Consider the following 21,369-nt stretch of genomic DNA (forward strand, 5'->3'; position numbering starts at 1 on the left):
CTTTTCGGTGAAATTTTTTATCTGTCATTCTTATGCTAGGCGTCCATTACAGGCGGATCGGGCCGGGCCGCATCGCAACGGGCCGTCTCTAATGGACGCGCTGTTTGCTCCTGCGTCCACCTGTACGGGGCGCGGCGGACCGCCTAGGCGGATTTTATCTAACAGACGCTCGCCGCTCACATCCGCCTGCCTGCGTCCACTAGACCACGGGGCGGGCCGGGCCGCAGCGTACCGCCGGCAGAAATCCGCCTGCGAAGCGATATCCGCCAATGCGTTGCGGCCCGCCCCGGCCCGATCCGTCGCTAATGGACGATGTTTCATACAAAACATAGGCCGGCGTATTTTTGCGTTGCGATGCGGCCCGGCCCGATCCGCCTAGTGGACGCCAGCCATTAAAGATGAAACTGTCAACAAATTCTAGACGACATTTTATGCGTCAGACGGCAAAATCACAAATCACAATCATTTGTGGAATAATTTGTCAGTTGTACTGTGATATTTATTTTTAGAAGACCGTGAGTGAAGCGGATATAATTAAATACCATAATGTACGCAAAAATAATCGAGTATATTTCTTGTGAAATCTGTTATATTTCTTTTATTAATTAGTGTGTTTATTTGTGAATACTTGTAACTTATTATGGTATACTGCAACTTCCTGCTACACTGCGTTTATATTTAAAATCTTCTACAGCTTTCTAAATAGAAGGAATATATATCAAGTATAGTAGTACCTTTTTATTTCGCAGGATTTTTCACGGTTTTGTCCTTTTTCTAAATGAATAAGTATTCTAAAGTAAAACTACATTGACAAAGAAAAATGTTTCAAGAATGTAGGCGTTATAAAAACATCTTAGGTACGCATCGTATTCTCGTTTTCATTGCGTTGAATGTCACATTTATTTTCAGAAAACATGGTATTTCGTCTAAAACAAAATGTCTTCTGAAAATTGCTTAGTTAAAGCAATATATTCATTCAAGGGTAAAAATAATGATGAGTTATGCTTTAAAAAGGGTGACATTATTACTGTCACCCAAAAAGAAGAAGGAGGATGGTGGGAAGGTACTCTAGGGGAAACTACAGGATGGTTTCCTAGCAACTATGTGACGGAGCACAAAGGTATATTTTATTTTCACATTTAGCATTTTTGTGTAGCCTTAATTTATAAAAATTAGCTTTCTTAATATTATTGGTCACCTATACTAATATTATAAAGCTGAAGGGTTTGTTTGTTTGAACGCACTAATCTCAAGAACTTCTGATCCATTTTGCAAAATTCTTTTGGTGTTAGATAGCCTATTTATTGAGGAAGAATATATCATTATGTTTAGACCAACAGGAGTGGATCTACTCGGGTTAAACCGCGAAGCGCAACTAGTATAAGATAGTCAGATTAAGGATAATGATGTTGATACATGCCACCATCTAATTTTGTGAATGTGGAATTAATAAAAAAAAATTGAATGTAGATCCATCCGGTTCACTGACTACATCACCCATACGAGCAGCTTCTGAAATTCAAGCTTTTCGAAATGTTGTTCTCAAGGATATAATTGACTCGGAGAAAGCTCATGTTGCTGAAATGCAAGGTCTTGTCACAAACTTCCTTCAGCCCCTGGAAAAAAGTGATATGTAAGTAGTTGGGACTATATACTAATTCATTAGGGTGTAATTTCTTGTCTCGGAAGAATTCTAACAAATACCCGCGGCCCCATCATTAAAGCGGCTCGACGGAACACAGTGGGGTTTTAGTCGGTAAGAATCCGACATAACCCACGGCTTCTTCCCCGGGGGCCGTGGGTATCTTTGGAAGATTTCCCCACTATAAAAAAAAGGGTGTAATTTCTTCCATAGATACATCAATATATTTGTTTATTTGAATTGTTTGCAATTATCGTCCCGGGTATTGGAAAGTTTGTTTTTGTATTAAGATAAAGTATCCTTACTACATGTAAAACAATTTCAAATTACAAATATAAACTATTATTTTTTTAGGTTGACAAAAGATGAGTTTAAGCAACTGACTGGAAACATAACTGAAGTTCTCCAAATACATGAACAGTTCCTCGCACTGTTAGAAGAATGTGCCACCAAAACAGGTCCAGATCAAAGAGTTGGAGGGCTCTTTCTGCATTGGGCACCTAAAATAAAAGCTGTTCATCAAACATACTGCGCAGGTCATCCAAAGGCTGTGTGTATTCTTGATAAATATAAGTAAGTTCACTTGGCGAGACCATTATAATATTTGTCAGCATTGTGTATTTAAATATTAATTATTAATTTAAATACTATGACAGTTTAGGTTCTAGTTAAGATGGTAACAAGGCAGTATTAACATTTGAAATTTACATTTACATTTGTATTAACATTTGAATTTTATTTCGCATACACTAGAACTATATTTTGTTCAAAGGTTTTCAATACTTTAAGCCAGAGAACAATAAGTTATTCTAAATAAATTTTCAGAGAAGATTTGAATACTTGGATGGAAAATGCTGGAGCAGTGTGTCCTGGTGTGCTTGTATTGACTGCTGGTCTCTCAAAACCTTTTCGACGACTGGGAAAATACCCAGCGATGTTGCAAGAACTTGCAAGGCATGTGCATGAAGCACATCCCGATAGAGGTGACACTCATCGAGCTTCTGTTGTTTATAAGGATATTGCTGTGAGTATCAAAATAATTATGCCGTCTTAAACATAATTATATTAAACTAGAGGTCCGCCCAGGCTTCGCCCGTGGTACATATTTCGCAATAAAAGGTAGCCTATGCTATGTCCTTTCTCGGGTATCAAAATATCTCCATACCAAATTTCATGCAAATTGGTTCAGTAGTTTAGGCGTGATTGAGTAACAGACAGAGTTACTTTCGCATTTATAATATTAAGTATGGATTCCAATAGAGAATAAATTGACATATTATATTTATAACCTAATTATACATATAAATAAACAAGAAATTATACATCATAATATTATTGAGTGACCATTTGATTTATGAGATTTGATTGTTTACAGAGTGGATGTGCAGCTTTAAGAAGACAAAAAGAGTTAGAGTTACAAGTAGTGACTGGTGAGGTGCGTGGATGGCCTGGTGGTGAGTTGGCCTCATTAGGTGATGTACTGCATATGGGAAGTGTTGCAGTCGGACCATCACATCAGGATCGATATCTTGTTCTATTTCCTTCTGCTTTACTGTTGCTGTCTGTTAGTAAGAGAGTTTCTGCATTTGTATATGAGGTAAGATTTATTATGTCTATAATTTCATAGTATGTTATATTACACATTTTTTTTCTTAATGTAAATAATCATTATTTTATTTTATTTATTTGCTTGTCATAGGGATGTCTTCCGTTGACTGGTATTACAGTGTGTAAGCTAGATGATACTGATATCAGAAAGAATGCATTTGAAATAAGTGGACCAATGATTGACACAATAGTAGCTGTATGTCAAACAAAAGCTGAGTCTGATAACTGGGTTAGCCTGTTGCAAAAACACTCCAATATAAACAGCCCTACTCATGAACCAAACCAGCCTCAATCCCTACCACACGTAAGTTTTTTTCAGTATTATTAATAATTCATAATTTATGATAATATAAAATAATTGTATGTATGTATTCTTGTGTAGATTACAATAAGATCAATTATTTTTATGGTTTTTACGTAGCTGGCCCGCTCTCCTTCAGAAGGGGCATTGTCTAGCATCAACACTAGTCGTCGCAGTCTTTACCACGTGACCTTGCCGCCCCCTAGTTATCCATCTGCGTCACCATATTATTCACTTACAAAATACTTTGCTAGACTTGTAAGAAAAAAAGTAATTACAAGGCAAATGTTGCGAAAACTTTTACATGAGAGAACCTGGGCTAAAGCTTTCGAGTTGTCGGGATTGCCGGTTAAAAGAAGACATAGAAATCATATAAAATTAAAAATTGAAAATGATGGTACAGTGGGTACTGAGACGGAATGCTCTGATAGTGATAGAAATTCTGATGATAGTGATCATGAGACAGAGGTTACAGAAACCTGTACAAGTTCTAGCAGTACAGATGCTGACGCCAATAGTTCCTCTAAAATATTACGACAAAATGCCATCGACAGTATTGGACCGAGGACGATATCGTCCTCCTGCAGTAGTTGGGGTAGTAACTTCGGTTACGTTAAGTATTTTGATGACTCTACTGACATGCAGTTTGACCTACCGCAATTGAGTATAAAAGGAGACTGTACCAAAGAAATTTTTAACTCAAATAGTAGTATAGACAACGACGTTGGTAAACCGAGTTTGCAGAGATCATCTCGAAGTAATAAATTAAATATACAACCCATTGTTCAACATTCCGATAGTGCTGAGAATTCTAGTTTTGAAGCTAGAAACTACATGGCGTGTGAAGACTTGGTGAATATGGATCAAAATATTCAAATCGACACTTTGGGCAGAGACGATTCAGATTTTCTGACGACGCGACGTAGCTTTCCCAATCTTAGTTCTAGAAGTGACACCTTACCAAAACTATGGAAATCCACTGAGGAGGATACATACACAGGACAACTTGAATACGATACAATAATGGCTGACCTTTTAAAAGTGTTAGAGCCACCCCCTTCACCTAAATCTAGCCGCGACTTTAATGTCGAGTCGGTTATACTTGATCCGCCAGTTATGTTTAGAAATAAAGATGAGGACCTAAAAATTATTAATGTTAGTCTTAACGCTGACGTTCCTTTTCGTAAGCATTCACTTAATTCAGACAAGAAAATTAGACGATCGATATCGAGATCAATGGTGGAAGCAGAAAAGAAAAGCAACGAATCCCATTTACAAAGGATGAGTTCGCAGTCTGATAGTCGAAAAAATTTGAAGAAATGTGAATGCTGTAATAGATCCCTTTGTCCTAGCCCACGATCTTCCGACTCTGGAGTTGCAGGTAGTTGCAATTTAGCGTCACCTGAGTTAAACTTGCATGAGTATTCAAGTTCCGGTAATACAGGTAATGATTCAGACTGCCAAGAAAAACATTCTGATCATAAAGACTTTTCGCAAGAAGCTATGGATAATCAAAAATTGTCTATATCTGACATTGAGGCTGCTACATTTGAAGATCAATGCCGGTGTACTTCACCGTTTGGATCTACTGCCAGAACATCCTGCGTTACAAGTGTTACATCGGAAAATAGTTTGGATGTGAAAGATTTATCTAATACAGTAGTTGTGTCTACATTTGTCGCAAGCCCACCTCTGTCGTCACCAAACATAAAACGCACTTCTATCAGACGTAACATAGAAAAATATGTACCAGAAATAAAATTAAAGCCGGAAGTCCCTCCGCGTATATATCGAAAGCCGAGTACTCATTTGGAGGTTCCCAAAAATGTTAGACAACCGTTTCCATGCCAATGGAGTACTCTTAACATAACTGAAAGAACAAAGCCCAGTTTACACTACCACATGCGAATATACAGAGAAAATCCAGGAGAAAATTATGAAAAAAGACCCTCACGAAAGGATGTTAATCGCAATCGTGACAATGTATTGAAAGAAAACAGAAATAGTGACAATAAAATGTACAAGGCAAGATCGCGTAGCGAAGACTTATTGAAAAAGAAAGATTTGACTGAAGCAGATACAGGATTTATGGTGTATCGTTCCGATTTGTACGCTCACTGGTGGATGAAAGCCAAATTACCCATTACTGTGGTCACCGACTCAGGCAAGGATCATTTTATTTGTAAAGAACTACTGTTTTGTGTACCATTTGTTTGAACATAATTGTTATGAAGTTTTGTAACCATTAGATTATTTTATTAATAATATCATTAGTTACCCCAGTAATGCAGTGCTTTACTCGATCATCCTTGCCTGTGTTTATTCATCTTACTAACTGGAAAACGTCATTGCCAATAGATCATAATATACTAACTAAGAAAAGAGCTATGCATGAATATAGGCTTAAAACACGTGTTTTCTGTGATATTGCAAACAATTTACTACAGTATAGGTATATTAAGAAGAGCTGGAACGTCAACACATTTACACATTGCACATGTTAGGCCGGGAGATACTGACACAAAATTTCGGGCCATTTGTAACAGGATGGCGGTCTAGAGGGGTCTTAGTACGCAATGACAAAAAGAAAAATGATGGTCAGAACGCTGGTACCGGCGGACTAGTCGCGTGGGCGTTAGTCACACTCGTCGGATAAATAGCGAAAGTCCAACGATTTGTAACACAAAAATTTTAGAATTTACCGATAGCCCTTAAAAAAGATGTAGGCGGTAGTGTCATGCCATACAGTTACGATGTGACTTACAGTCCGCCATACCGACGTGAATGCGTTGATTTAAAAAAAACAATTCAACCATTTGTACCGGGCTCACTTTTGCACAGGTAACCATCGTCGTGCATTCGCCATTTACTAAAATCGCCATGCCATACTTTTCGGACGATTCCAAATGGTCGCCATACCGCGGAAAAGTAGCGGAAAGCGCGGAAAGCGAAGATTTGTAAATCGTTTGACTTTCGCTATTTATCCGACGAGTTCGACTAACGCCCACGCGACTAGTCCGCCGGTACCAGCGTTCTGAGTTCTGACCATCATTTTTCTTTTAGTCATTGCGTAATAAGACCTCTGTAGAACCGCCATTCTGTTACAAATGACTCGAAATTTTGTGTCAGTATCTCCCGGCCTATGTATGTGTCATTTTTTGCAATTGTTTATAAATACAGGGTGATGTAATTGGTGTAGTACGAATATCTAAAAATCTATGAAGAATTTTGTGATACAGTAAATGGAAGAATTATAGACTATTTTACAGTATTTAATAAAATCATTTAATTTTTTGTTCATTTTCATTAGAAATGTCAATTTTTCTCACCAAGGTGGAAATTTGGATGATAAGGATCTTGTTAGAGAAATATAAATTTTGACTAAAATCGGCATTTTTTTTTTCAAATAAATAACATAACAAAAATCAAATAACTAATTAATAATCAGAGTTATCACATTATTAAAAAAAATAAGCCAAACTATACACAATTTTTACCTACTTGATGCAATCCTCAAAGATCATGGACATAGTGTATTGCGCCTTCCACCATACAATCCAGAACTCAACCCAATAGAGTTACTATGGGGCATAATTAAAGGGAAAGTAGCATCACAAAATGTGAACTTTAACTTGAAAACTGTGGAAGAATTATTTAGAAAGGAAGCAAATGCTATTAGTCTGGATATGTTTAGTGACGTTTGGAGAAAGACGCGAGAACATGAGGAAAAATATATTCAATTAGAACCAAAAGTAGATAATTACACTGACTCATTTATAATAACATTAAGAAATTCCGACAACGAAACATCGAGTTCTTCGAGCGATGAAAGTTACAGTGAAGTAGAAGATTACGATTATGATTAAATAGATTCTTCTTCTTCTCTATAGATACTGCTTTCTGAATTGGTGGTAAATGTTAAAACTGTTAAACTGTTATGACGATTCAAAAGTGCTTCTAGAAGAAGTCTAATTGTATAAATGTTTGAGTTTGAGTTTAAAACCAATAGTGTGAAAATTATACAATAAACATGTAACACATATTTGTTAGCGCGTATTGGTAGGTATTACGTACTTATAACAAATATAATATTTCTTAGATATCTTTACTCGACCAAAGTCAGGAATTTAATTATTATTTGATAATTGAATGATTATTAATACTTTTATCCAATTGATTATTATTAGAATAAATAATAAACTTCATCAATTGATTTACTTTTAAATTATAATTTTACAGGTAAATTATGAGAGCTTTCATAAGTAATTATATTTGCATATACATATCTACAACGCACCCATTTTACAATTCAAGTCTAAAATGAAACTAGAGTCGCATTTATTTTTGAACATACTGTAAGTGAAATTGCATAAGTGTGAGTACTGTGAACATGCCAGCTTTCCCTAATTGACCGATACGACCGATACGTTAGCGGATTTTTACGTGGTTGAAAATAACCGTCATATTTTCTATAAGCAGTTCGTAAACAGTAATATAACGCTACTATACGAAAATGTGTTTGAAATAATTATTGTACTCAACTCGTTCTGTTTATACTGTAATATGCTTAATTTTAGCGTAACATGAAATCGGTGCTTTCAATACTCGTTTGTTTGAAACCACGTATGTAAGCAATATTTGTTTTCAGATGGCCTTGAGCGACAGCAGTAATGAGCTATCGTCCGGTCTTACGAACCATAAAAGATCACATTCATTTAACAATCATCAAAGCTACACGCAACACACGCAGCAAACGCAGAAGAGTAAACAAAAAAACCAATCGGCGCGCTGGCTTTTAAATTCCTGCGATTCGCTTGATCAGTCACCCGCTAAATCAAATAAAGTGCCCATTGGAAAGAAGTTCTCCTCTGTCGATTTCATCGACACAACTGGCTCAAGTTATAGCAGTAAAGGTAATTGTTGTGATTATAATTGGGACTGGTTTAACATTCGAGTTTCGTCTATTTATAGTGACTCAGACGACACTTCAAGGTATCCGCCATATGTTTGGTCAGCGGCGAGACCGACGATTTGCTCTCTATACATTATTAGAATGATGGATTCGAATAAACTTCGTGTAGGTACGTTTTATTGTGTCTGGGACTTTTTTCATGACTCATTTGTAACTGTTGGTATGCAAAAACAAACACTATTTTGGAACTATTTCTATGTCATCATCGTTGGGTTATTTTAAAAATCTAAATATTATCATAGACTTTAAAAATATAATTAGGCATAGAATTTTGGGAGATTGACAAGTTTTTTTATACACGTTCGTAACCATTCGTTTTATTATTTAGTCACAGAAATAAAAGGGACTATCGTCGAGCTCCCATATTTAATAATTTAATTTGGGAAAATAGCTCCTAAGTAATAAAGAAACGTATTCCTATTTAAATATATACTAATACTAGTGGTCCGCCCCGGCTTCGCCCGTGGTACCTACATGTTTAAACTATCCTATCTCTCAAGTTGGATCGAACTGCACATGTGCGAATTTTATTATAATCGGTTAAGTGGTTTAGGCGTCCATTGAGGACAAACATTGTGACACGAGATTTATATATAACTAGTCTGGTCATAAGTTCTGTCATTATGTTAGATTTTCAAATTTTTAATGTTTACCGCAAATTTCTTTTTCACGTTCGATTTTTGATTATTTTACGCGTTAAAAAACGACACACTTTATTAGAATAACGAATTTGTTACAATGTAGTGGACGCAAAAAGAAGACAGAGTTGCTGTTCTCGCTCTGCATCGTAGCGGTTACGCGCCAAGAGAAATTTTCAGTTTGATTTAAAATTTACAAATAACACAGAGATTTTTTTATTGCACTATAAATCGATTTAAGTAAGATTCAAGAGTAGAAGATAGGAATAGAAGTGGTCTTTGTCGTACGATTTGGACGACAGCAGTGATAAATGCAGTAAAGGTGCGAATAAGGAAAAGTCCGGTCCGAAATCGCAAACAGTTAGCACTGCTGATGGGCCTTAGCAGTACCACAGTTAAAAGGGTGTTGAACGAGGACCTAGGACTATGGGCTTATTGTAGAAAAACATCGCATCTTCTTAACACACGCCTGAAGAAATTAAGACTGGATAAATGTCGCGCTTTACTTAAACGATACGCGAGAAAAATGTATCGTGAAATCCTATTTTCAGATGAAAAAATTTTTACAGTGGAGGAGTGATGCAACAAAAAGAATATCAAAGTGTATACCCACAGTAGTGAAGAAGCGTGTCAACGTGTATTTCGAGTCCAACGCGGCCATCACCCCTTATCAGTAATGGTTTTCCTGGGAGTGTCTTTTTTTAGCCTAACAGAGGTGTTTTTCTGTGAAAAGGGTGTGAAAATAAGTTCCAATGTTTACTAAAATACGGTCCTAACAAACCTCGTAAAACCTCCTGACCTGACCATGTTAAAAAATCAGCACTGGGTATTCCAGCAGGACTCAGCACCTGCCCACAAAGCCAAGGGTATCCAAAATTGGCTGGCCGCCCATCAGATTGACATCATTCGTCATGAAGATTGGTCATCTTCTAGCCCGGACCTGAATCCTCTGGATTATAAAATCTGGTAATATTTAGAGGAGAGAACCTGCGCTTAATCCTACCCAAATTTGGAGTCACTCAAAGCATCCATTATTAAAGTAGCTGCTGAAATAAACATGGACATGGTTCGTGCTGCGATAGACGACTGGCCGCGGAGGTTGAAAGCTTGTATCGCAACACATGGATGCCATTTTGAATAATTTTTATACGAAATTATTAAGTAATATGTAAGCTTTATTGCCACATATAAAACAATAAATATATAAAAGTAACTTTTTGTTTATTCAATAATACATATGTGACAGAACTTACGACCAGACTAGGTATATGTTACGGCTAAAGGTAGGTGAGAACATAAACTTAAGATTAGCCGGCTAAACTTAGGTTTATTTTCGACGAGGTGTTAATGTTAGTTTGTTCTATCTTTAGCCGGCTAAACTTAAGTGTAACCGCAGGCCCGTGGCTAAAAATGTCGGGGTGGGTAGATTTGGTTACTATAATACATGTAAGGAACAGGGCGAGTGTTTTCTGGCACTTCGCCGGCTGCTGCCGCAGCACGCTCGCTGCGCTCGCTCGGCTCGTGCGGGTCTTAAGAGTTCTAACCTAACCTAACCTAGCCACCAGCTTTCTGCCCTGAGTCGGGGTGGGTAGATTTGGTTACTATAATACATGTAAGGAACAGGGCGAGTGTTTTCTGGCACTGTGCGGGCCCCTCAAGCCCTCCACCGGCCCGGCGCTAACCAAATCTACCCACCCCGACATTTTTAGCCACGGGCCTGCGGTTACACTTAAGTTTAGCCGGCTAAAGATAGAACAAACTAACATTAACACCTCGTCGAAAATAAACCTAAGTTTAGCCGGCTAATCTTAAGTTTATGTTCTCACCTACCTTTAGCCGTGACATATACATATTAAGATAATAAAGCTGAAGAGTTGGTTTGTTCTGTCTACTGTCTAACTACTGTCCGATTTGAAAAATTATTTCGGTGTTAGATAGCCCATTCATCGAGCAAGGCTAAAGGCTCAAAAATCATATATCATATATCATCTCGCTAAGACCAATAGGAGCGAAGCCATGCGGGTGAAACCGCGGAACGCAGCTAGTATAATATACGACGTTAGTTGTTTCATTTTTTCTCTTAAATACATACAGTGGATTTCATTAATAACGACCTCGGTTGTAACGACCTTTCGGTTATAGCGACGTCGAACTTACGTCCCTAGAATTTGAAGCATACTTTCGTATAAATCCATTCGGCAATAGCGACTCCGGATATAACGCCTACTTCGGGTATAACGACTTGTTTTTATGAACTATTTGGGACAGATTCCTAGAAATTCATTGCGGATATTGAGACGGAGTCGGCAAAGGCGCAAAGACTCATTCATCAACTTTAACTATTAAGCTTGTATTATGTAGGAATGTAAACAAAGGATAAGAATTTATTTACATTCGCAGATGGTCAAGTGATTTGTTTCTGTGTAGGATTACTTAGCACGTGCATGAAGTTAAAACTTAAAATTATGAATCAGTTACGTATCAATTTCCAGTGAGTAAACATGGTTTCTTAAACTTGTGAACATGGCTCCTAGACGTACATTTACTGTTAAAGAAAAAGTGGATATCATTTCGAGACTGGAAAATGGTGAAAACAATGTTGATCTGTGTAAACAATTTGGGGTTTCTCATTCTACAATATCAACGATGTGGAAAAACCGCGCTAAAATTATGCAGTGTTTTGAATCAAAATCCCTGAAAATAAAGAAAAATCGTAACGTACGTGATTTTTTATTATTTCGGATATAGAGACCTCCGGATATAGCGACAACATTAAAGTGGTCCCTCCGCCGTCGTTATAACCGAAATCCACTGTATTAAGAGGCCGGATCGATTTTAGAGTGATTTCTGTAATTCTTTAGGAGCTCGTTTAAGAAAACTAAATTAGAAACAATGTGTTATAATATCTTAAATTAAATATTTATTCAATATCTAAAAAGTGTCCGAGACAATTTGTTGTTGATCTTTCATAAGTGGCAAAACATAAATAATAAATAGAGATAAGAGCACCCTCGGTTCCTTTCATTCTATAGCATTATAAATGCCAACTAACTCGGACGAAACTTTTTAGCCTTTAATCCCCAAAAATATCTTAGCCAAGTGCTTTTCGAGATTAACATTTTTATTAAAATAACTAGCGGTCCGCCCCGGCTTCGCCCGTGGCACATAATATTTACGTTTTCTCTACATAAGAACCATCCTCGTACTTCAAGGAATATAATAAAAAAAGAATTATCGAAATCGGTTCAGCCGTTCTCGAGTTATGCGCTTACCAACACATTTTGCGATTCATTTTTATATATAAGAAGATAAAACATAACAATAAGTTTTTAATTAGGTAATTCGCTTACCGCAAATACGACTACTACGTTCAAATGCAGGTATGTACTTCATTCTTTTCTATCCAGGGGTTTCACATAAATTATTGTTCCTAATTCGGGTATATAATTAACCCTCTCAATTATATTTTGTATACTTACTAGCTTCAAGCTTGAACATTTCTCACTCAATATGAAAAATAATGAATTTTTCAACAAAATCGTATCCCTTAATGAGGACTGACACTTATCCTATGTATAGAATCTTATGAATAATTATATATTAATCATACTAATATTATAAATGCGAAAGTAACTCTGTCTGTCTGTCTGTTACTCAATCACGCCTTAACTACTGAACCAATTTGCATGAAATTTTGTATAGAGATATTTTGATACCCGAGAAAGGACGTAGGATAGGTTTTATCCCGGAAATCCCACGGGAACGGGAACGGGTTTTTCTTTGACTGCGCGGGCGATGCCGCGGGTGGAAAGCTAGTATTAATATAAGTGCCATGTAGTCAAATATTAGCATCACTGTGGGAAAAAACGACCACCCATCTAGTGAGTTGCTCTTTTGCAATAAACTAATTACAAGTTTAACTATATTATAAGTATCTTATACTGTGTGTTATCTATACTAATATTATAAAGAGGAAAGGTTTGTAATTATATATGTATGTATGTATGGTTTTCACGCATAAACTACTGAACCGATTACAATGAAATTTAGCACACATATAGAGGGTAACATGGATTAACACATAGGATAGGTTTTATCCCGGAAATCCCACGGGAATGGAAACTATGCGGGTTTTCCTTTGAAAAGCGGGCGAAGCCGCAGGCGGAAATCTAGTTTGCAATACAATTATACGTATCATAGTCTAGTCAATTACTAATATGGGATGTTTTTGAAGGATGGAGTGTAACGTGCCTGCGGCCGGCGCCCCCGCTGCGGCCGCAGTCGTTCGCGGCGGGCTCGGACGAGAACATCGGCCCCACGCACCCGTACGCGCCGCACCAGAGGAAGTCCAACTCGTATGAAGAAGACGCGCTTATCCTAAAGGTCATCGAAGCGTATTGCACTTCGGCACGGTGCAGGAACGCTGTCAGTTCCGGTAAGGTATCTTTACTGCAGATCCATTCTCACATTGGTGGCTGAGTTAGGTATAGAACTAATGTTAACGATGTAAAAAAATGTCTGATTCTGCGTACAGTCAATTTTAGCCTGATTACCTATCTCATGTTTAGAGATAACTTCGATAAGTTTTTCATTTTGAACGGTGAACGATAATCAGTAATCACGTAATATTCAAACTTGTTAACGTTATATCAGTGAAACATATTAAAACTCTCTTTATTATGTTTGCATATAACATTCACGTTTGACCTTTAAAATGCCTTAATAACCTCATAATTTAAGCGTGTAGTCTAGTACTAACATAGCTTTAATTATTATTATGCAGTACCCAATATACCTCTGGAGTTATTCGAGTCAACAAGGAGGCGACACGCAAAATCAAGAAACCGTATAATCAGTTGGTTATTAGAATAAAAGATCCGTTTCTAACTCCTATCTTACCTAGTAACTGGTTCTTGCTTGCAATTTGTACATCGTCCTTAGCATAGTGTATAACTAACGATTCACTTTCGTAAACTTTAATACTCAATACTAATATTTATTGTATGTTGTTATAATGATATTAATATATTTAGCTACTACTAACTTAGAGGTAATGCAGTTGCATGACATGCTTTATATATTCTATTTTTATAAAGTTGGTTCCAAATTAATTGGCGAGTAGATCTGCGTAGATCTGTATATCAACAAAGTCGAAACATGATACTTAAACATGTTTAGTCACTAAGTTTTTGGTACAAAGTAGCTAGTCATCGTAGTTACGTGAGGTGCAGTATTATTTTTAATTTTTACTATCGAGGCTATTATTTATTTAATTTTATTTCAAAAGGGTATTGAATTTAATGAACAGAGCCTTTTAAATACGTAATAAATTTTATGAATATATTTTACATCACGATATATAATAAATAATTAATATTCTTCGAATATTCTTTTCATCGTATGTATTTATTTTAGTAATAATAACGCCATGCCAAAACTAACAAGTCACTATTTATTGCTATTTTAATGTTAATTTTACTTATTCGATGGTATCTAATAATACGAAGACTAAGATATCTTAACGCTATCTATGGCTTTGATCGTCGTCTCCGTGGTCTCAATCTTTCTATTTTGTTACATGCGGCCGCCTTTATATCGCACCTGCAGTGGACTGCGGCCACTTTTCTCTCGGTAAAGTACAATATCACGCACACGCCACTAACAAACCGCATAACTATACTAAATCGCCCGTCGGCGCGAGGAGCGTAACGCCGGAATACGCCGGCTGCAGTAAGCCGTCGAAGGTGAAGCGCAACAAGAGCTCGTCCGCCGCGGACACGTATCTGTACCGGGCGCCGGAGACGCGCCTGCTGGGGGAGCGCAAGTTCCACCTCAACCGCTCCAACCCGAACCTGTGGGAAGGGCACAGGCTGCGGGCGGGCGAGCGCCGCAGCGGCTCGCACCCCAGCCTGGCCCCGCTCCGGCACCCCCCCGCGCCCGCGCCCGCGCCCCCCTCCCCGCCCGCGCGCTCCACCCGCTCCTCCACGTGGTGCTGCGGCTCCTTCGTCAAGCAGCTCACCAAGTCGCACCACTTTGACTGACAGTGACCCCCCGTGTGCTCGCTCACGTGATCCCGAGACTTTCCGCTCCCGTCGCTAACTTCGCCCTCCCGCGAGCCAAGCGTGCGTGGTTGACCAATAGTGGTGCTCCGCTTTTTACTTCATCTCGTTCACTAACAGCATCTCACTTCATCGCTCATTGTGTATTTCCTTTCATGGGGTGTGTTTGACGTGCATGTTTCTTTCGAGTGCCATTATACGAAATTCCTATATTATATATTGAAGGTATGTTATCTATGTGAACATAGATTTTTGTAAAACTAGTGTTGTGTAGTGCATGTGTGCATTATAAATAGTTGTAATTTATTAAGAGGTGAATATGGTGCATTATTATTATATTCTGTTTTCATGAAATATATTATATTACGCATAGTTATATGTATGTATAAATATATTTAACGTGTTAATTTGTTAAATCAAATGTACATGTATAATTCCGACATCTAAAGACTTAATGGATGTATTTATATGTATTCAGAAAATTTTATTATTCGATTGCATGTATATTGAAACTACTTACATATGAAAATATAATATACTTATAGTATCGGCTTATATGTATGATTTATTTTTTATAATATGTAATTCCTATTGAAAATATATTTTACACTGAAATTTACGTGGTACAGTCGACAGAAAATTGTAAACCGAAAGGCCACCCCCTTCTACCTAGACGTTATAACTTGACAAAGCGATTAATGTATAATAAACAACTAAATGTGCACAAAATTCTTAATTTCCAAAAAAATATGCCAAAAACATATACAAAAGGGTTGTTTTTATTTGTTAAATGAAATAAATGCGTCTAGACGCCCGTCCCTCTTCGACAATAAGCGATCGCTGATATATCAGTTTTTATGTCTATAATCTCACAGATATGCATCTATAATATACTGGCGTTGTATTCTTTCTCTATTTTGATTATGTACTATAAATTTAGTTACAACGTGTCATTAAAGTGATTTTGAGCTACTTTCAATTTTAACTGTTACATGACATAAGGGTATTTCAAATGCTCTAAGCTCGATAGTACGTACTACGTAGTCTCAATCGGCACAGTATAAAATATGGAACAGTATGGAAACTGGCTACAAACGTTCGTAACGACTCACACAAACGAGCATCTCGATGAGACTCCTAAGCAGACGTCGCAGTACGTAATTTCAGTTGTGAGTGTCGCCGGGGTGACTTATAATATTACACTATCGCAAAATAGTTGTATTTTAACATTTTACATTAATTTGTTCTTGTACTTTTACTTTTCAATTCGAATTATTGATCATTGCAGACCCAATAAACTAACAATATCAAGGAAGTAACAACCCTATTGCTTCAATGCACCGTAGGGAATTATTTTATCGAGTAGGCTTGGTTGGCATACTGTTCCATATTTATCGTATTATCATAATCTCAACCAGATTTTTAATGATATTTATAACAAAGCTCCGTTACTTAGCGTTGTCTTATAAATTTAAAGGATACATTTTTAACCATATATGTAGCTAAATAAATTAAGTTAAATCATTAGATCCAAAATATAAAACCTAGAAGTTCTTACTTCTTTTCCTTCGCACATTATTCATAACAAAGTAACGCGCATTCTTAAAAATTGCTGCGAAAATCCTAGCGAAAGCAACCAACCGGTAGTAATAGGGTTGACAGCGCTAATATAGACGAGCGAGTTAAGTGTTCTGTTTTAGATGCACGCTGTATAATCAGTACTCGTCGCGTCGCATGCATTCGTTTAATATTGAACAGTAAGAGAGTACACCGCAACTAGGAAACTCCGCAATTGAGGCTATTGACCCACCCCACAGCCCACTTCTGATATTACTCGAAACAAAACTATAACAGGCAGTTTTTACTAATAATATAATATGTTCTACTTCAATAAAGCCTTGGTGATGTTTAGTTCCTGCTTACTTTTATATTTATAATAATATTTCATAAACATTATTCTTAACTTAGATAGACATGTATGTTATTATATAAACTGTTATTGCACAAAAAATAACTGTTTGATGTTCCTTAATAAATAAAAGTAAACAAGTAAATAAAAGTTATAACAGTTCTTCCCGGCTGTTTTAATTTGTTTGTTGTTTTAGAGCTTTCACAGAAATAGGCCGGCTGCACAAACTAAAATCCGTAGTTTAAAACACGTCGTGGCTCGTCGCACCTAAAATTCGCTTTTCTATTGTACCCATATTTAGCTTATATTTTCAAGTGCCGATACAAAACAAAATTTGAGACTTTATATTTAACGTTGTGAGAATATTGCATTATGTTATTAGTATCGTGAAATATTTTAAAGCCTCACACAAAGGACTATTTTATACTTTCAAATACACACACAAAGTTAATATGATACATTATGTAGAGACTAGAGACGGTTTTTCATCGCTCTCCCCATATATGTTTTAATGACGTCGTAACGGTATCATAAATCTATACAGGATAACAGCTGCGTCTCTAGCGTCTTTGTGTTCATATTGGGCTTGAAATAGTTATTTATTGATTCTAAATATGATTTGTTGTTGCGAGATGCAAATTTATTTAAACATTTTTGCTTTTTATGGATCCTGAAATGGCACCCGGATCGTTATTAATGACTAAAGTTTTCACCGCAACACGGCTCGCTCTAATGACGTGAAAGTAAAAAAAAATGATTTAAATTGTAATTCAGTCAATTTAATGTATGTATACGAATAATATTTCGTGCTTTAGGTATAAAAAATAATACATATAATAACAAGAGTATCGCTTCTAATTTATAGAGACTTGCATTGCGACATGTTGTTGTTTATAATGGAATACTTGTCTTATGAGATATAAGTTGTTCAAATTTTACTGAGCGTCCGAATGCACAATACATATTATACGAGAAAGAGCATAGTCCACAATTTTGTGTTTCCAACGTTGATCAATGTGTACATTCCACATTGCTGAGAATCATTCATAACTTGCTTCGGTAAACTTTGTTCAAAATGTGGTTGAACCGAACAAAACAAACTGTCTCAAGAACTACAAATAGCGTGATTTGCTGGACTAAATTCTCATACAATATATCGTAGATACTTATATATATATATACTTATATATTAAACGCTTACTAATTATTTTATCCGGGCTACATGAAACATATGCATGTTATTGATGAAACTCTTTCCACGAAAAATGATCTACAGGAAAATGTTATTTGAAGTTTGCTCTCGTCGCTATATAAATGAATAGGTAGGTAGATACACGGCTACATTATCCGGGGGCGCTACGCAGTTTTGTTCGTTTTTCGTTACCGCTTTCGCTCGTCCCATTTCCATCGATCCAATTTTAATATCAAGAAATGTGTGTAATGTTTATCTCTCGCTCATCGCGTCATAAACAAAAAGACTACACACATTATAAGGCTTTTTGTGCCATGTACCATGTTTAAGTGTAATTAAGTATAACGCAATATCAAAATAGTTTGGAAAATCCAAAAGTGCACGCCTCATAATTTTTTTTTAATAATTATTTATTAATTATTATTTTTGTTTATTTAATAACAATTAAACCACATCGAATCAGACCCTGAAAAATGAAAGGGTTCTATTCCTGAGCATACTCAAGCGTAAGAGAAAAAAAAAGACTCGATTAGTAAAGTATTTCGGTCGCTATCGTGTTAACAAGAAAAAGGATCCGCACATACAGACACACGGACGTCCAAGACAGAACTTTTTTAAACTGTTTTTTAACTAGTTTAAATAACAAAAATGACATCAAAAATATCATGAACGTAAAAAATAGTGTTTTTTCTTAATATGTGTGTGTATGTATTATCTTACAAGTGCAATGTATGATACATAAAGACATTTTAAGTTTGAAAAATCAGATGTTTTGCGCGAAGTGACAGTAGTACCCACCTCAACGCTTCGCTTATGAGGCGTGCAATACGCGGTTCGACTAGAAAGTTACTGTTGTCTAGTCAATAAAGTGTCATTTTAATAAATATTCCTATTCATAAATGTAATCTAATTTGAAACAGTATTATTTGAAAAATATGACGCAATTAATATCAAAGAATTAGAAACCTATTTAGCGTAGTTAGATTATTATTATGTATTAGGTGTTGTGAACAATGTGTTTTGCGTTTAACATTTTATAACATTGTCATTCATTATTGTATCCTAGCGAACTATATATATAACTTGTTTTAATAAGTAAACTACCACCTTGATGTAAACCTAGTACATAATGTGATTAATTGTTATTTCGATTCAGAAAAATATAACGATACTGTGTGTTACATAATGTTATTCATATTTATTTTTATAACGAATTATTGTAGGTTACTCGTTTAAGCATCAATAAATTTTTATTGAAATTGACTAATTTTTTATTCATGCTTTTTACTCGTAATATTTATTTTACTTGTAATATTTTAAGCGCGCTCACAAAAAAGGTTTTAGAGTAACCGCCTTACATACAAAAAGGTGGGTAGTATACGACGTATTATGCTCCAATTACGCTGAATATGCAGCAGTTTATTTTCTTATGCAATTTTGTTTTCAGAATGCGACGACGAGTCCCCAGTGTCGATAGAAGCTTTAGTAAGATCGCCGTCATTGCCCATTCACTCCACATCCAATAACGGCTCCCCGAGTTTGTGGACCATTGTTATGAGATTACAGAATGAAATAAAAACTTTAAGATTGGATGTCAAAAACTTACAATTGCAATTGAATGAAGAAAAACAAGAACGAAATCTTGCCATTGCTGCTATGCAGTCGAGAAATATATTTAAAGATGCTAAAGAGAGCAAATGTTGACTGAATTTTGTGATTATACTATGAAATAAATGTATTACTATGTATTTCTGTGTTTCATTTACATTGAGTACCTATAACGTTAATATTTTGCAGAATCTGTTATTAACTGTAACACAGAAACCGATGTAAGGTTCATTATTGACACATGATTAATTCAAAATGGAATCAATACCCAGTAGTATATTGAATTGAATGCAAAGCTACTATTTCCATCTTTGGACAATTTATAAAGTGAGGTAGTAGCGGGCAATATATAACTGAAACTATTCTAAACCACGGTGGGTTCTGGCGGCTGGCTCGATTCACTGGCTGCTCATTGAGGCGAATAGCCGCTGCACTATAATACATACGTGTACGGCAAAGGGTAACAGTGCAATGTGGGCGAGATAAAAATGCCTGCGATTTCCTTTGGTTCACTGCCTTCCATCAACCGTGCTATTTGTACAATGTACAGCTTTTAAAGGCAAAAATAACATTATTCAATATTTCGTTTAATACCTTATCGGAACCGTAAGCCTTGGAGGTACATTTTTGAATAATAAATCATGAGCACCATTATGTTTGTGAGGATTTATATAAAAATGAGACGCTGGCTGGCTTTCAGCAATAACTTCTGTTCATTACAGTTGGTTAAAAATTATAATTTAATTATACATGCGTTTAATGCGATGAATTAGAAAGATTTAATTAATTATTTGTTATTATTTATTATTCTTTCACCATGATATGGATTATTATATTGGATATGCAAAAATGTGTGAAGTATAAAGTGTCGCGAAAATAAAACGGCAACTATATTTTCTATCACCAAAATTTATATTTGTCATCAAGTTGTATCACCTAATAAATAGATCTATCACCACGAAATATTTTCGTTCTCAGATAAACGAAAATTGTTCCCAGGTATGAATTATCAAATTAATGTTAATATATGTGTAAAATAAGAGATCGATAACCAATAAAATTATATTGCATTACATGAATATAAACTTCGTTCTTTTAATAACAGTTTTGTTACTTAAATAATAGCTCTGTGCTCAGAATGGTAGATCTGTCACCAAATAAATCGATTATCGATCCCTGACTGCGACTATATAACTGCGAAATAAAACTTAACTTCCTTGCAACTGCTGCTGCAGCTGTTCCAAAGAAAATGCAATTTGTAGACATTATACACTTTACTCGCTTGATGACGGGTTGAGATTGAATCGTTCAATGGATATAGGAAGCTATACATAGATAGGAATCCCTGTGATATCCATTCATCCTTCTAACGCATTGTTGTAACTATGCTACAGGCTACTAGGGCGCCAATAATTGTAATCTACACGATAGTTTCTTCTC

The 21,369-nt window shown here is 36.1% G+C and overlaps 2 protein-coding genes across 4 annotated transcripts; both read left to right on the forward strand.

Moving 5' to 3' along the window:
* Nucleotides 1–400: 400 nt before the first annotated feature.
* LOC149490509 (rho guanine nucleotide exchange factor 7-like) lies at nucleotides 401–20,069 on the forward strand. Of its 3 annotated transcripts, none has more exons than XM_089705415.1 (10): nucleotides 401–548; nucleotides 910–1,120; nucleotides 1,471–1,633; nucleotides 1,997–2,215; nucleotides 2,468–2,666; nucleotides 3,018–3,239; nucleotides 3,342–3,554; nucleotides 8,200–8,464; nucleotides 13,396–13,596; nucleotides 19,769–20,069. In XM_089705415.1, the coding sequence occupies exons 2-10, from the start codon at nucleotides 937–939 to the stop codon at nucleotides 20,023–20,025; spliced, it is 1,923 nt and encodes a 640-aa protein (XP_089561541.1). In that variant the 5' UTR covers nucleotides 401–548; nucleotides 910–936; the 3' UTR covers nucleotides 20,026–20,069. The 3 variants fall into 3 exon arrangements, with proteins under 3 accessions (XP_089561541.1, XP_089561533.1, XP_089561546.1); XM_089705407.1 differs by lacking the exon at nucleotides 19,769–20,069 and adding an exon at nucleotides 14,769–18,675; XM_089705420.1 differs by lacking the exon at nucleotides 19,769–20,069 and adding an exon at nucleotides 13,945–14,762.
* Nucleotides 3,758–6,088, forward strand: LOC149490510 (uncharacterized). The gene has a single exon (XM_089705421.1). The coding sequence runs from the start codon at nucleotides 3,837–3,839 to the stop codon at nucleotides 5,766–5,768; it is 1,932 nt and encodes a 643-aa protein (XP_089561547.1). The 5' UTR covers nucleotides 3,758–3,836; the 3' UTR covers nucleotides 5,769–6,088.
* Nucleotides 20,070–21,369: the final 1,300 nt, after the last annotated feature.

This window comes from Colias philodice, chromosome 2 (genome assembly GCF_061535455.1).
Source record: "Colias philodice isolate Cphi_HAF_F1 chromosome 2, ilColPhil1 Martin Lab GWU primary, whole genome shotgun sequence".
Classification (NCBI taxonomy): Eukaryota; Metazoa; Arthropoda; class Insecta; order Lepidoptera; family Pieridae; genus Colias; species Colias philodice.

Bases quoted from the DNA above. Each gene is read 5' to 3' on its own strand.
- LOC149490510 (XM_089705421.1), top strand. From the start codon at position 3,837: ATGTTGCGAAAACTTTTACATGAGAGAACCTGGGCTAAAGCTTTCGAG.
- LOC149490509 (XM_089705407.1), top strand. From the start codon at position 937: ATGTCTTCTGAAAATTGCTTAGTTAAAGCAATATATTCATTCAAGGGT. The intron at 2,216-2,467 runs GTAAGTTCACTT...ATAAATTTTCAG, and splicing joins TGTATTCTTGATAAATATAA to AGAAGATTTGAATACTTGGA. The intron at 8,465-13,395 runs GTAATTGTTGTG...ATGTTTTTGAAG, and splicing joins CTCAAGTTATAGCAGTAAAG to GATGGAGTGTAACGTGCCTG.